This window comes from Dreissena polymorpha, chromosome 15, assembly GCF_020536995.1.
Source record: "Dreissena polymorpha isolate Duluth1 chromosome 15, UMN_Dpol_1.0, whole genome shotgun sequence".
Lineage (NCBI taxonomy): Eukaryota > Metazoa > Mollusca > Bivalvia > Myida > Dreissenidae > Dreissena > Dreissena polymorpha.
This window is the reverse complement of record NC_068369.1, coordinates 5,354,114-5,371,524: the sequence shown is the minus strand read 5'-3', so window position 1 is coordinate 5,371,524 and position 17,411 is coordinate 5,354,114. Positions and strand designations below refer to the sequence as shown.

Sequence of the window (17,411 nt, the reverse complement as noted above, 5' to 3'; positions counted from 1 at the left end):
GGATCAAGTGGTTAGATGAACCTTTTAATAATTTGATTAAATGACAAAATTCAAAAAAAAAGTTTCAGATTTGCAAATTTTCGCTGTATTATGTTTGTTTGAAGGAAACAGTAATACTGAACATTTACCTTGCTCTAAAATATCCATTATATGCATCTTTTCACGATTTAAAACCTGACCATTATAAAGCGTTACAAACGCGAGACGACTGTATAGCTTGGAACGTTCAGTTGCTATCGTTATATTTTGTGACTTGACGATTTTAATCTACAATTTATATTCAATGCTGATCAGAACGATATGATAACACAACCATCCCACATATTTACCGATAAATTCAAGGCACGATTTGTTCGCAAAGAAATAGATTTAGTATTGATAACGCAGACATTTACCAATAATTTAATCGACAACTCAACAATTGTGTAGGTACTTTAATGTTTTCCTAAAAAGTACTTGCCCGTCTAAACATAAACAGATATAATAAATCGTAGTCAATTTCACTTAAATACTTCTGACTGTTGAGACCTACTTATAATACCCTAACTGGTATAATATATGAATTCACTTGTCTTTAGAAATTAAGGAAAATAACAATAACAAGCAGTATGGAATTTACATATAGTAAAATGAGACAACGTGAATGAAGTGTAAGGTTCTTAAACATGAATGCAAAGATAAACAAACAGGGGCTGTTTGTAAAACATGCATGCCCCCCATATTTGCTTTCCGTTGTACTGGCAGCCATTGTGTGAATACGACTTTTGTCACTGTGACCTTGACCTTTGCCCTAGTGACCTGAAAATCAATAGGGGTCATCTGCAAGTCAAGATCAATGTACCTATGAAGTGTCATGATCGTAGGCAAAAGCGTTCTTGAGTTATCATCCGAAAATCATTTTACTATTTCGGGTCACCGTGACCTTGACCTTTGACCTTGTGACCTCAAAATCAATAGGGGTCATCTGCGAGTCATGATTAATCTACCTATGAAGTTTCATGATCCTAGGCATATGCGTTCTTGAGTTATCATCCGAAAATCATTTTACTATTTCGGGTCACCGTGACCTTGACCTTTGACCTAGTGACCTGAAAATCAATAGGGGTCATCTGCGAGTCATGATCAATCTACCTGTAAAGTTTCATGATCCTAGGCATATGCGTTCTTTAATTATCATCCGAAAATCATTTTAGTATTTCGGGTCACCGTGACCTTGACCTATGACCCAGTGACCTCAAAATCAATAAATGTCATCTGCGAGTCATGATCAATCTACCCATGAATTTTCATGATCCTACGCGTATGCGTTCTTGAGTTATCATCCAGAAACCATTTTACTATTTCGGGTCACCGTGACCTTGACCTTTGACCTAGTGACCTCAAAATCTATAGGGGTTATTTGCGAGTCATGATCAATCTACCCATACAGTTTCATGATCCTAGGCGTATGCGTTCTTGAGTTATCATCCGGAAACCATTTTACTATTTCGGGTCACCGTGACCTTGACCTTTGACCTAGTGACCTCAAAATCAATAGGGGTCATCTGCAAGTTATGATCAATGTACATATGAAGTTTCATGATCCTAGGACCAAGCGTTCTTGAGTTATTGTCTGACAACCACCTGGTGGACGGACCGACCGACCGACCGACAGACAGACAGACCGACATGAGCATAGGGGCAAGGGGGCATAATAAGAATTAAGATTCTCATAATAGTATTCGTATTTATGTTTACACATATGGGATATATTCACATTTACTTATAAATAGATGATTTCATTTACTCATGTTAATTAAAGTAAACCTCAATACAAACGCAACACGACATATCTCATAAACTCACAAATGAGTTCAGGATTATAGAACTGTTAAATAGTATACCAATTAAATTAATTCAGCGTCAATGGACTGTAATATAGTAACTTCTTTTACTAACGATGGATATTCAAGTCCGCTCAGAATAAGCTTAAGAGCGCTCATAGACGTTTGAAACCCTATTTCTCTTAAAAACCCTTGGATATTATACTAAACTATGTTCTAAAGTAAAATAATAGTAATAAACTTCGGAACTTTTCTATGGAATATAAACTGTTGCTATAGCGTATTTGCATGTTAATGACTTAATAGGCATATACTTAATAAATGATCGGAAAGGTTATCATCATTCCCATTTGATTAATACATATTTGTTTCTTTGTGTATGAAAGGCTCTTGATTTCAAATACCCATTGTAGAATGTGGCGTCTTCAACATATAACTATTCAAGAAAAATTCAACGCGTTTAATAGAAGAAAAAAACTTCAAACGATATATTATGACTTTTGCTTTAAAAATGGGATTTGAAAATATGATATCAAATCTTAAAATAGAAAGCTATTCTATTTTATAAGTTACTGACCAATAATATGTCCTCATATCAACTGATAATCCATGCACTATTATTGTCAGAAAGTATTACACTGGCCTGACTTAATTATTCAAAGACGTTGCGTGAAAGTGAAAATATTTAAAGAAGATAAATCAATGGTACACATTCTTTATGATTGATGTAAACACTTTTTCATATAATACGTCGTTTGCATGCATGGAAGCAAACGATCGATCATAGTTTTCGTTAACATCGCATGACAGTCAAACACGGTCGATTATTTTCATGATAACCACACGTACCAATGTGTACAAGTCAATATAATTCAATAATATACGTGCCTTGTGGACAGTCAAAGAAATCTAATGAATATTGAAAGTTCATTTAATCATGTTTACAATTAATAACGGGAAATTTTAGCCGAAACAATGACGCCACCAGCCTGGCATGAATGGGTTTGTGGTAGACAATCTTGTATGGTAAAGATGGTGCTCTGCACCACTCCCGATTTTCGAAGTCAACAACGTGTAATGTCTGGGTCGAGTCAGACGTCTTTGTTTGTAAAACCGGTACAACATTAGTACCACTTCCACAATTAATAGTTTTACTTGTCCCTGGAGATTCAGTGACCCTTTTGATATGATCATTAATCCAGCCGTTCGACATAATGTCTCCTTCAATTATGCTCACTGTAGCGTTCCCAACGTCTATAAGTCTGTAAGAAGGACGATTCGGGTGAGCAATTATCACACCTTTTGCGGTAACAAACATAAACTCCATCATTTCTTCGACACTATTTGGATCGTTAACCCGTTGAGTATGATTGTCTTTAATAAACTTGGTATCACATGTAGTTATATCTCGGACAGCAATTTTTATCTCCTTCATATTATCCTTCACGTGCAGAATCACGCACATAACCACTAAATAACGTTCATCTACCATAACTGTGTTGATGTCATTAAGTTTGTGCAATCTTGGTTTAATCTTAAACAACGTTGAATAGTCATAATCATCATACTCAGAACCTGTGAACAAAAGGACACCTTTGGGATTGTCAGAGGACTTTTCAGTGGCTATGAAAAACAACTGTCTGTTAATGACCACAATGTTTATAATACGTACAGTTCTACAGTCGGGAGTTCTAAGCTGTACCTCCAGTTCTGACCAGGACTCACTTGCTATATCTAATATGTTTACAGTCAATCTGATCTTATCTCCGAAGTAGCGTATTGCAAAAAGTGTTTCACAAATTGTGAATAAAGTGTGCCCATTTGTATCCAAACAAAAAAGCGATGTTTCATAGAAGATTAGATCCTCAGGCAGCGTGGCTACCATGGCCCAGCGGTCGTCCTGGACCACAAATGCGTACAGCTTCCGTGTAAAGTAAAATCGCCCAAAGTCTTTCTTCGTGTTCGCTACTACAATAACTATATCTATGAGGCCATCGCTTGAGAATTGTATATCATCCCGGACTAAAGAATCGTCCGAGAGCATAGGTTGCTCTGAAGAGACAGAACATATACCGTCGACCTGGTAACCACGAATTGGCCAAATGACGTTTGCGATATAGTCTTGACGGTTGACATCTGTACTTGCCCATGTTTTGCAGAATTTTATGATGACATTTCGTCGAATGCCATTTTCCACAGCTTTTGTGACTATCAAGTGCATCATTTCATTGTTTATGTTATTAGAGTTGTTAGGAATGTCGATCACGTTCATGAGATTTCCTAGTATAAACGTCACTATATGGTTATATGAGCTAAGTTTGCAAGACAATTCAATGTCCAGTAGGTCGATACAATTGTGCACGCAAACATCGATCTCTTCAGTGTAGCGTTCACACAGTTCGGTCAGCTTTTCAATCTGACACACCCTGGCCACTTGGATGACACCTCTGACCATGCGGTCAAGATCTTGATGACCGATCTTCCCAGTGTACAAAAACTTAATCGCTGTCAGGACGGCTTCCGTTTCGCATTTGTCAACTTGCACGTTATCTGAAAATAAAAAGATACATTTTATGAAACAATGATTAAAAGAAAACAGGAACCATTTAACTGAGTATTGAAGACAGTATTGAAGAAATGTTTTCTAAATATGGTTTGAAATTATTCAAATAACGATTGATGCAGTTTGACTGAAATATTAAATAATTGCCCATGTGAATAAACAGCTAAACACATACGAATGCCACTAATCGAAGGCATTGAGATTAATATTATTGATTTGTTTAAAAGTGTGTTGTTAAACATCGTATGTTTGTACCTGGTCTTTTTTCGTTTAGTGACCACTGACTTCTGAAGTACGGGCTTTGGGCAATGACACACCAGTGAGCCCGAATCTGGCGCTAAAGAGAAATGTAAGTATGTTTAATACATTTAGTTAAATTGATGATCATATAGGCATCTAACATTAATTCAATTAACAGATTGGGGGTTTACTGCCATAAAGAGGCGTGTTAAATCGCAAATAAAGTATGGTTAGTATAATATACATGCAAATATTTGCACATGCAACGGTTACATTATATAATTTGCTACATTAAATACGTATACAATTTCCCAAAGAAATATCGTACAAATAATATGAAAACATGAACAAAAAGTTTAATGAAATAGGATCATACATATTATGATCGAATTTAGAAGAACTAATCGAAAATCTACTCTGGAATACCGAAACAAGTTTGAGGTCAACGAAGCAATTTGGGTCGTTAGGGTTAGTAAAAATAATACAACGTTTTTAAGCCTAAGTGGTTTTTACAGAAGCAGCAGATAAATTTAGTATTTATTAATGTGTACCCTGTCGTTATCTTGACCGTAGTGTATTGTTACGTCACAAAACTCGGACTGTTGTTCATACTGACGGTACAAATGTTTTGAAACTCGGTCTGCCTCGCCTTTTGCAACATTCGTCGCAACAGATACAGCGGACGTGTCTCCCATTGCCGCACACTACTGAAAAAAAAAATATATATAACGAAATGTTTTACGCTAGTGAAATAACGACAATGTTATAATTCGGTTTTTGATCCAAGCATTAGTCATTAAAAAGCGTGGGGGTATTGTGATTATCTCCGCCGTCTGTCCGTCCGTCCTGGCCACTATCTCCCCCTACACTATTAGCACTAGAACCTGGAAACTAACACACATGGTAGCTATGAGCATGTGTGCGACGGTGCGCTATTTGGAATTTTGATCTGACCCCTGGGTCAAAAGAAATGGGGTAAAATGAGTGAAAATCTCTGACCCGGCCCCACCCCAAGCGACGCACAAACTACTAACTTTTGACCCAGGGGAGCTACCATGTGTGTAAGTTTCAAGGTTATGGTGCTAATAGTGTAGGAGGAGATAGTGGCCGATGGGGGTTGGGGTGGGGCCGGGTCAGAGATTTTCACTCATTTTTGTTAGGTTATTTTACATTAACTTCTTCTTTTCTACACCGATTTACTTCAAATTGATACTGGACATCTCTTATGACCATACGGTCAATCTAAATTATGCATGGCCCCATAACTAACCCTGGGGCGCCCCGCCCATATAGACCACGCCCACAAAATTTTGTTTCAACATAACTTCTTCATTTTTTCACCAATTGACCTCAAATTAATACTGAACATCTATTATGACAACACTGTCTATCTCGACCATCCATGTCCACATTACCCACCCCAGGACCATTGATGCAGGTGAAGGCAGCTTGGTTCCCGTCCTCTTTCAAATTTATCGAGAGGTCCACGGGTACTACTTCCCCGTACCCCTGTTGTGTATGTGGGTTAACATAAACAGAGAACAACGCAGAACGTGGTGAGCATGCAGAAGTACATAGAGGGCGTGGCTATGATACACATGATTGAACATTAACCAATCAGATTCATGATAAATACATAACAATTTGTTGCGTTGTTCTCTTTTTATGTTAACCCACATTCACAACAAATCGGCGACGAGGATTATTGATTGAAAACCAGCGTGATTAATATTTCAGGATTTTATCCATTTCTCAGTAAATGTGCGTAAAAGACAAGTATTATCATAGAATGGCTGGACTCATCGGGAACGTTAACGCATACGATAGTAATGTTGAGCCATGGCAGAGTAATCAGGAAAGACTCGAACAATATTTCTTAGTAAATGACATTGCTAATGAAAGGAAGGTGGCAGCATTGTTGACGCTAGTTGGAGAAAAAACATACGGATTACTTCGTAACCTTACCGCTCCAAAGAAGCCATCTGAAGAAACCTATAAAATACTGTGTGAGTTATTAAGGAAGCACTTATTCCCGAAGCCACTGCTTATAGCAGAACGGTTTCGCTTTCACAGACGGAACCGAGCCATTGGCGAGAGTGTAACAGAATATGTCGCCGAACTTCGGAAGCTGTCCGAATATTGTGACTTCGATCCGACATTGAATGATGCTCTTAGGGACAGGTTCGTGTGATGTATTAAAGACGAAGCAACCCAAAGGAAGCTGGTGTCAATAGAAGAATTGACACTCAACCTCGCAACATAGCGATGGAAACCGAAACAAGGGACGCCGCTGAGTTGCAAACGCCGGAAGCAACGTCAACCGCGTTAAGAAGACTGCAACCAGACCGCCGAAGAACAAGAATTACACGCACAAATCACGTTCCAGGTCGACGTGTGTACACTGTGGCAGAACGTGCAACCATTCGGCGGATTGCAGGTATAAAAATGCATCCTGTCATAAATGTAATGCCAAAGGACACATAAAGCGTGTATGCCCTTTAACGAAGAATGTCAACGCATTGGCAAATAATGACATTGAGGATGAAAGCAGCGACGTTGAAGGTGTGCATCTTATAAATTCAGTGAAGAGTGGTGACAAAGGAAGAATCACCATAAAACCGGAAATAAACCACGTAAGCGTTACAATGGAAGTGGACACCGGATCTGCCGTCACACTGATGTCAAACACTGAATTCCGGAAGTTGTTCGGTCAAGTTAAGATGCGACGACCACAGGCAATCCGCAAGACGTATTCCGGAGAAGTTCTCGAGCAGGAAGGGACTGTAATGGTGTCAGTCTCATACAATGGCCAACACAAACATCTGCAGTTGTGTGTTGTGAAAGGTGACGGTCCGAGTCTCCTTGGTAGAGATTGGTTAAAAGAAATACGATTAGACTGGGACAAAATCGTATCCGTCAACCATTTGTCGACGAATGTGCGTCTACAATCCATGCTCAAGAAATACGCCGTTGTCTTCAGTGATGGCATCGGAAAGGTAAAAGACATCAAGGCTAGGTTAACGCTTAAGGAAAATGACCTAGAGTTATGAAAGCCAGAACAGTACCATACTCGCTCAAACCAAAAATTGAAAAAGAATTGGATAACCTTGAGCGCCAGGGAATCTTGACGAAAGTGAACACTAGTGAATGGGCAACACCAATTGTACCCGTTGTGAAACCTAACGGTGATGTTCGGATTTGTGGAGACTTTAAGGCAACTGTCAATCAAGAAATCAGCGTTGACAAATATCCTCTTCCACGCTTGGAAGACGTTCTTGTCAATTTGTCTCCCGGGCAAAAATACAGCAAGCTCGATCTACGACAAGCATTTCTGCAGCTTGATACGACGAAGAGCGCAGGGAATTATTGACAATTAACACGCACCGTGGTCTGTATCGTCACAACCGGATGTTGTATGGCGTTGAGTCTTCCCCAGCAATATGGCAACGAACAATCGACCAAGTTCTGCAAGGGATTCCATGAGTACAGTGCATTCTGGATGATATGGTGGTCACAGGTGACAATGACTGTACACACCTTGACAATCTCGATAAAGTTTTGAGCAGGTTAGAGCTCTTTGGAATCAAAGCTAACAAAGACAAATGTGTTTTCTTTGAAAAACGGATTACATTCTGTGGTCATGAGATTGACGCTAAAGGACTCTGGAAATGTCAGGATAAGGTTGAGGCAGTGTTAAACACACCGACTCCGCGAGACATTAAATCATTGAGAGCATATTTAGGGGTGCTTAATTACTATCACAGATTTTTGCCTAATCTCGCGACAACCATTAAACCGCTGACATCTCTCCTTGAGAAAAATCGTAAATTCATATTGTCGAGCGAATGTGAAACCGCGTTCGAAAATTCAAAGAAACTTCTGACTTCAGAACCAGTTCTTACTCATTACAGGCCAGAACTTCCGGTACGCCTCGCGACCGACGCGTCTCCGTATGGTATATCCGGTATAATGTCTCATGTAATGCAGGATAGTTCTGAAAGGTCAATTGCATTTGCGTCAAGATCGCTAACGAAAGCGGAACATAAATACGCGCAAATCGATAAGGAAGCTTTAGCGATTTACTGGGCTGTTCAAAAGTTCTACCCGTATTTTTATGGAAAAAAGTTTACGTTGGTTACGGATTGGCAAGCGCTAACGTCAATATTTAGCCCCAGTAAATCTATTCCCGCGACCTCAGCCGCGCGCGTACAAAGGTACGCAATGTTTCTTTCATGGTTCGATTACGACATTCAGTACAAGAACACTAAACATCATACAAATGTCGATGGATTTTCTAGATTACCCGCGCCCATAAAAGGTCAAACAAATCTCGAAACAGAAGACGTATTTTACACGTCGCAATTAGAGCAGCTTCCCGTGACGAGTGCTGAAATTAGCCGGGAAACAAATCGAGAGCGCGTGCTCTCGCGCGTGTTCGATTACGTACAAAACGGGTGGAACGAAATGACTGATGACCCGTTGAAGAAATCCTATTACTCGCGACGTAACGAATTAACAATTCACCGCGGATGCTTAATGTGGGGCATCAGAGTCATTATTCCTGTCAAACTGCGAGAGCGCGTGTTATCTTTACTACATGTCAGCCACCCAGGTATCGTCCGAATGAAATCTTTAGCGAGAAGTTATGTCTGGTGGCCTGGCATCGACAGCGACTTAGAGCATTTATCTAGGCGGTGTAATGGCTGTCAAATGCAACAGAAATCGCCGGCAAAGGTACAATTACACCCGTGGGAATGGCCCACACCGAGCTTTGAGCGTATACACGTTGATTACGCAGGTCCATTTTTAGGTCACATGTTTCTTGTTTTAGTAGATGCCCACTCAAAATGGCCCGAAATCGTTCTAATGAAATCTACAACTACCGAGAAAACAATACAAGCTCTAAGAACAATTTTTACCTAAGCAACTTGTTACCGACAATGGAAGTCAGTTCATTTCAGACGGTTTCACGAAATTCGTGAAAAGTAATGGTATTGTACACATTCGCACGGCAGTAGCCCACCCTGCTACAAACGGTCTAGAGGAAAGATTTAATCAAACAATTAAGTCATCATTGCGTGTTATACCGATATACGCCCCACGCTACAACAGGCGAAACACCGTCCAAATTATTTCTAGGGGGCACGTTGCGCACAAAATTGGATTTGATGATATGAGACACACAAACGGTTGTTAACGATTCGCAGATAAAACAATCTTTGGCTGATAGTCATAACTATTGCGATTTTGAATTAGGCCAAACTGTTCTCGCGCGAGACTACCGTCCAACAGCAAGGGATAAATGGATCAGTGGGTGCATTATATCACGGACCGCTTTTATACAAAGTTGATGTTGGTAACGGCGTGATATGGAAACGACATGTCGATCAATTAAGATCTACAGAGGCAGCAGTCAGACACTTCTCGAAAGTGTTCCCCCTGTTAATTACGAACCGCGTTGCGTAAACAATGAACAAACGAATAATGATCACTTGCCACAATCAGTTCCGCGTTAAGATACTGAAACGACTTGCATGCAGTCAGAAACACCTGTTGACGCTACTCGCTGCGTAATCGTCGTAAACCAGATCAGCTAGAGTATCATTAGTTATAACTTACACTGACTGACCGCGGGAGAAAAGACGGAATAGGAAACATTATCTGTCTGAGAAATTAAATGTTCTGATGATTTTGTTGACATGCTAAAACTCAATTTGGTATGTCACTGGTTCCTTCCAATTGTTGAATACTATATGATATGTATCTTCTTGTATTATTTTATTTCAGGCATCAATGAATTTTAAAAAGGGGAGAATTTTTATGTATTTATCATGAATCCGATTGGTTAATGTTCAATCATGTGTATCATAGCCACGCCCTCTATGTACTTCTGCATGCTCACCACTGGTCATACGATGTACTCCATCATCATGTAGTATTAAAATAGCCACCAAATGTACTGCGTTGTTCTTTGTTTATGTTTACCCACATACACAACAACCCCCCTACTTTTTTTTCGTACCCAAAGTTGTTCGTACCCATTTTTTTTGTTCGTACCCAAATTTGTGTTCGTACCCAAAAAAAAATCGTACCAAATTTTTTTTCGTACCCAATTTTTTTTTCGTACCCAATTTGTTTCATACCCATTTTTTTTGTCATACCCGAATTTTTTTGTCATACCCAAATTGTGTTGGGGAATACTTTTTTTCGTACCAAAAATGTTCGTACCCAAATTGTGTTTTGTACCCACAATTTTCGTAACCACATACACAATTGTGGTGATGTAGATAAACTTAAATCATGCTTTTATATTCATCCTCTTCAAAATTATCGTCACACCGGTACTGTCAGTACTTTGATTCTTATTTGTCATTGATTTGCCCCATGCTCTGAATTGGAGCGGGGGAATTATGTGGTTATCACCGCCGTCTGTCCGTCCGTCCTGGCCACTATCTCCTCCTACACCATTAACACTTTAACCTTAAAACTTAAACACAAGGTAGCTATGAGCATATGCCCGACAGTGCACTATTTGGAATTTTTATCTACCCCTGGGTCAAAAGTTATGGGGGTTGGGATGAGGCCGGGTCAGAGATACGCGTGGGGATACGCGTCGGCCTCTGCCGCGCAATTTCCAGTTAGATTTGAATTTTATTTAAGCTTATAATGTTTTTGATAATAAATACTATGTTCAATATTGAAAATAATTTAATAACAATATGTTCATTGGGCATTTAATGTAGAAATATTAAAATGAAATTGTAATGCCTCCTATTTTGAATACTATTTAATCGGAAAAAAAAAATATTTTTTGTACCGCAGACTATAAAGTGAGAGCAATTACGACTAATGGATAAAGCTATAAAATTGCCACGACAAACCATTGTGTACACACCGGTCTTACTGACCTTTGTACTAACGTATTGTGTCACACCGGTCTTATGTGACAATAACGTAGTGACGTCACCATCTATGTATAGAATGGTACTACTTCTTTTACGAGTGAAAAGTGAAAGCGAAAGAAGGTCAGGTAATCGTGCTTCTGATAATCGCTATCAGTCTTAATGGAGATTCAAAATCACATTTAAACATAGTTAAATAACGTTTCTTTAAACAACATTCCGTTTTAAACACACAATAAAAACGATTTTTCTTTCAGTATTAACATTTTCATTCCTACGCAGTACTACTTTGGCGGCATAATTCCTCAAACCAGGGGAATGTGATGCGTCTTATTATAGAGGTGACAATAACGTAGTGACGTCACCATCTATGTATAGAATGACGAATAACTTGAATGTGCGGTCATGCGCTTGTCAGAAGATGGAATCCCAAAATAGAAATGTTTGATTAATTGTATCAATAAAATGCAGCCACAGCTATTCCATAATTATTAGTAATGAATACGATAGCTATTATCCAAAAAAGCGCAAGCATATATTTAAATAGCAAGAAAATCACAATAAAATATTCCTTTTAACCATACACACATACCTTATTAAAGTGCTATACGCAATAACACTTTCACATCCTACTCTTGATTTCCTTCCGGATTATAATGTTGAATGTTTAACATCACATTAAGAAACATATGCGTAATAGTCTTTTACCACAAAGATCGTTATTGGTACAAACAAATACAAACGCATTCGATTGTGATACAACCATATCTTCAGGTAAACTACTTGAGCGAAACCGAAAGTATGAAAATTTAAAAATAGGTATGATGTCAATTTGCACTTTTATCCTCGAAAAGACAGAGACCATGGCCGTGAACAAGAAACAGCAGAAGCCTATTACCCTAGGTGACAAAGAGCTCAATGAGGTGGACTCCTTCACCTACCTTGGCAACGTTGTGTCAGCAACAGGCGGTTCTGATATTGACATCAAGGCTAGACTTGGAAAAGCCAGATATACCTTCAACACTCTAAGGCCAGTCTGGAAAGCAACATCCCTCTCTATTCACACTAAACTCCGGATGTTTAACAGCAACGTCAAGTCTGTCCTCCTCTACGGCTCTGAGACCTGGAGAGTCACCAACACTCTGACCAACAAGATTCAAGTCTTCATTAACAGGTGCCTCCGAAACATCATAAAGGTCAGATGGACAGACAAAGTCAAGAAAACAGGATGGAAACAGGCAAATCAGGATCCCATCGGACAACAGATCACAAGGCGGAAATGGAGGTGGATTGGTCACACCTTGCGAAAACCTCCAGAAGACACCACCCGGCAGGCCTTACAGTGGAATCCCCAGGGCAAAAGACGAGTCGGACGTCCTTAGACCACGTGGAGGCGATCCTGTGAGGAAGAAATGAAGAACTGTAAAATGTCATGGGGAGAGCTAAAGAAAGCAGCCCAAAACAGAGTACGCTGGAGGACTGTTGCCGAGGCCCTATGCTCCACATGGAGCTCAAGGGAATAAGTCAAGTAAGTCAATTTGCACTTGAAATTTGGTCACAAGGAAAATGATCGGGAATGAACATTGGCATGAAAGTCAAATGTACTGACAATTTTTATTGAATCAAGTTTTAAGTGTGCAATTAAATATATCACTTTGCGTTCATTGTGTGGTTCTTTAAAACAAATATATTTACAATTGATGTACAGTTAATCTTTCCTTGCCTCACGTGATTGATTGAATAAAGACGGCTAACGTGTTTTTTACCTAAATGTTCTTATACACCGATATCAGCAGACAACAAAATTGGTAAAATATTAATAACGTTAATTGGTCTAAACACATGAAACCACCATTGTGCTATAAATGTCAATTACATCAACTATAGGAGTGGTAAAACAATTTACATGGAGGGCATCATTTTCAGATTAAGTACAGATATATGTACATGTACAAGATGCCATACATGTATGCTTGTACAATTAGCCATTCATTATTCAAAATAATCCATGCATAGGTAATACGCACCTTGATAACATCTAATACAGATTTGTGTCAAATCTTAATGAAATATTTGAAATAATCTTATGCTGTAAGAAGTTTGTAAAAGTAGCATTTTATTAACCGTGACCTTGGCCTTAAAGGGACCGTCAATCACGAATGACAAAAAAAAGTTTTAAAACACCGTATTTTTTACAATTATTAGTTTATATTGATAAAAATATCACGACTGGTATATGACATTACTTGAAAAAAGTTCATATTTTTAGTATATTCGGTAATTAAATTTCGCGATGTAAAATCGAAAGTACATCGCGAAAATAGGTGACATAACGATATACACACTATAAATAACGCAGGATCATTATATATATAAATATGTATTATTCACTACGCGTGCACAATGTGCATCCCTGGGTTTACCGCGTGACGATGATGATCAATTTACTTGCGTTATTAATAGTTAACTAGTACATATAGTTACCTGGTACACATACCCAGTAAAATTTTATTACCGAATATATGAAAATATGAAAACTTAACAACTTTATGTCATATAATATACCAGTCGTGATATTTTAATCAATATAAAATAATAATTCTAAAAAATACGGTATTTTAGACTTTTCTTTTTTCGTCATTCGTGGTTGACGGTCCCTTTAACTCAATTTGCCCCAAACGCAATCAGTTTATGTACAATACCTTCATTCAAACTTTGTTCAAGTTATTGATCAGAAACCGGTGGTTTTTTTCTCATTTTTACTTTTAGAAATATGACCACGACCTTTACAATAATACAATATAAAGCAAGGTCTTCATGCATACTTTCTGTATCCAAAGTGCCATCAAGATTCGACAATTCAAATGAAAGTTATTGACCTGAAAAATACATTTTTAACGCCGCCCGCCCGACCTATTGCCCGCCATACCTCAATCTAATTACAATTTCGGTGAAAACCTGGTTAAATAAATCATATATATGCCGTCAATACTCTCCTAGTATAAAATAAAGATTGTGTTGAACAAAAATAATAATTATAACAATGAATAAAATCAGATAGCTGTAAAAATAATAACTAAGTCTAAATACAAACATGGTGAACAATATTGTGTAATCTGAATTCTGCCTTTAATTTTATCATTAGTCAAGTGGAACATACGGATTGGATAAATGTTATGTATCGATTACCCATGGTCAGCAGTGAGTGTTTTCCAAGTACTAGTATATGAGGTCCTTGCGCTTCGGAGGTTGCATTATTTGTAGACCCGGAGCACGCCCCAGCACTACTACCTAATTAACTTACTACACTTAAGAAAGTTGGGAACGAATTTTGCATCTTAATGTATATCTGCAATAGGTCGCAGTGAGGACGCCATAGACGCCGGAGGACCGCAGTAAGGACGCAAGAGGACGCAGTGAAGACGCCGAAAATTGCTCAGGACGCGAGCCCACGGCGACCACTTTGAACATGTTCAAAGTGGTCGCCGAAGTCCGGCGTTTTTACGGCGTTCTGTAAAGGACGCAATAGTCGTAGTAGGGACGTGGTAGGGTCGCGGTAAGGTCGCCATGGACGTCGTGTGGTTGCCGCTCAAACCCACAGGAAATGATAATTGACTGCAAGGCGACCGTACGGCGACCTTATTGCGACTTTCGTACGTCCTTTGTACGTCTATTGCGTCATCAGAACGGCTATGGCGTCCTTACTGCGACTTCATTGCGTCCTTACGACGTCTATTGCGACCCTACTACGACTATGGCGTTCCTACTGCGAACCCAGTGCGTCTTTAGGGACGTATTAAGGACGCCGTGAGGACGCGCAGAACGCCATAGACCAGGACGCTGGTGTGACGGGAAGGCGAAAAACAGAATTGTTACCGAAAAAGTCATTGGCGTCCTTACTGCGACAATCAGAAATTTCCAGACATCACAGTCTTAGGTCGCCGTAAAGACGCCAGTCCGGTGTGACAGGGCTATAAGGAGCGATCAATGAGTTCCTTCAAATCATGTTTGTCCTATACATTATTGAAGGACTTAGAATGCACCATGTACACATCTACATTTCTATTACTCCAACTGTATGACTGTTATAGCAACATACCTTAAGGGCATTAATTGAAGATGGAATTCAGATCTATGTACAGGTACAAGCTGCCATATACTTGTACAAGTAGTCATCCATTATTGATTAACATAAATAAATATGAACTTCGATAACATCTTACACAGCTTCGGGTCATTTTGTACCAAGACAAATATTTATCCTTATCTTTTAACAATTTTGTAAAATTTTAATGTAGCATTGTCTCGATTAAAATCACTGTGTGAATTAATTATTTGTATTCCTGGAATAAAAACAACAACTTAATAGTAAGATATTCTTTTAATAAAATTACATCTAGTTACAAATATGTAAACGCATGTTTTTACGTATTTATTTAATAAACTTGATTTGTTTTTTTAAGAATTGATTCCCCTTAAACGAAAAATACCGTACAAGCGGAACGCGTTGGTCCTGAATAGACTGTGCACAGGCTACTCTGGGACGATAATTTTTGGCACATGCATTAAGCCACGTTTTCCCAGAGTCAACCAAATTACCAAAATGATTACAAATAATATACCTTTAGTATGCAAATACAATGCAGAGACCATATAACAGTACTCATTCTTACTTTTAGGTTTAGATTGTATGCTGATATTAAACACGTTTTTAATTGTTTGTCAAGCTTCAAGGGAAAGTGTTACTTGCCACAAATTAAGGGCAACCTGCTTAAGTAAGAATTATTTCGTCCTTGATTGCATCTTGAAGACAATGTTAAAAGATATCACATATATTATTATAATACATTTTAATGTGTGGAATTTTCAGATCTTTAAGTTGGCCGTTTATTTAATACACAAATGGTTGAAGCCATGTCCAGTGTTGACTTATGATTAAAAAAACACTGTATGATAATTATATCTTAAAACTACAAAATGCTAGGAAATAAATACACATTAGATGTGTATTTATTAAGAATAATTTGAACGCATTCATGACTAATAATAGTATTTTAAAGATTAAAACAATAAAAATAAGTTTTATATAAAAGGTGTACAAAATTACATCACATCTTCCTAAAGCATGTCAGAGTTAGTCACGTGAGCATATTAATTGTGAATAGTTCTTATCATTATTTATTTGATAGATTTGAGATAGATTTGAAATGATGATGGGGTAATTGCACAACATATTGTATCGAAAACAGATCAGGCATCGCAATTATCAGGACCACACTTACATTATCATCCGTGTATCGACAAGTGTTTTAATACAATCGGTCGCTCTAGTTGAAATTAGTGTCAGGTTTGCATGGATATAATTGCCAATTACGGGTCTGTAGTTCTTCCGATATTCCTATAATTAAACTCATTAGGGGAGTATAACTGTAAAAACAGAATAATGATTCATGTAATTAGTGTCCAAAATAATTAGAAGCATCTCAAGCAATGTTAGTTTACTCGTTAATATTTAATTTCTGAGAAATCGTGTAAGTTCGCTATGTATAAATAATCGTGACGTACCGAGGAATAGCAAAACAAACTAGATTTAGACATTTAAGATTATATATGTGTAGATTATTTGTTGTTTTGAATTTTGTATTAATTGTTAATTACGTAAAAATGAGTCTTAGGTACGTATTCATTTTTTTCTGATATTTTAGAAACGTGTTTCTTAATTAACGTTATTTCAAAAAAATGTAAATACGTATAATATTTATATCGTTTTATCTGTGGTATTAACAAAATCGGATTAATGGGTAAAGTCGTATTTATGTCATTATATATATTCTCCTCATAGAAGACAAATATACACAGATGATAAAAACGGAATGATAATGC

General features: G+C 38.1%; 2 protein-coding genes across 3 annotated transcripts in view; both read right to left on the bottom strand.

Annotated features, from left to right (window-relative positions):
- LOC127860580 (uncharacterized) overlaps positions 1–17,411 on the bottom strand; it is a 77,054-nt gene that overhangs the window by 44,100 nt on the left and 15,543 nt on the right. The window lies entirely within an intron of this gene.
- LOC127860578 (uncharacterized) lies at positions 422–12,311 on the bottom strand. Of its 2 annotated transcripts, none has more exons than XM_052398709.1 (4): positions 12,121–12,311; positions 5,178–5,333; positions 4,642–4,723; positions 422–4,373 (listed from the first exon to the last, which is right to left on the bottom strand). In XM_052398709.1, the coding sequence occupies exons 2-4, from the start codon at positions 5,319–5,321 to the stop codon at positions 2,755–2,757; spliced, it is 1,845 nt and encodes a 614-aa protein (XP_052254669.1). In that variant the 5' UTR covers positions 5,322–5,333; positions 12,121–12,311; the 3' UTR covers positions 422–2,754. The 2 variants fall into 2 exon arrangements, with proteins under 2 accessions (XP_052254669.1, XP_052254670.1); XM_052398710.1 differs by having other exon boundaries at positions 5,178–5,330.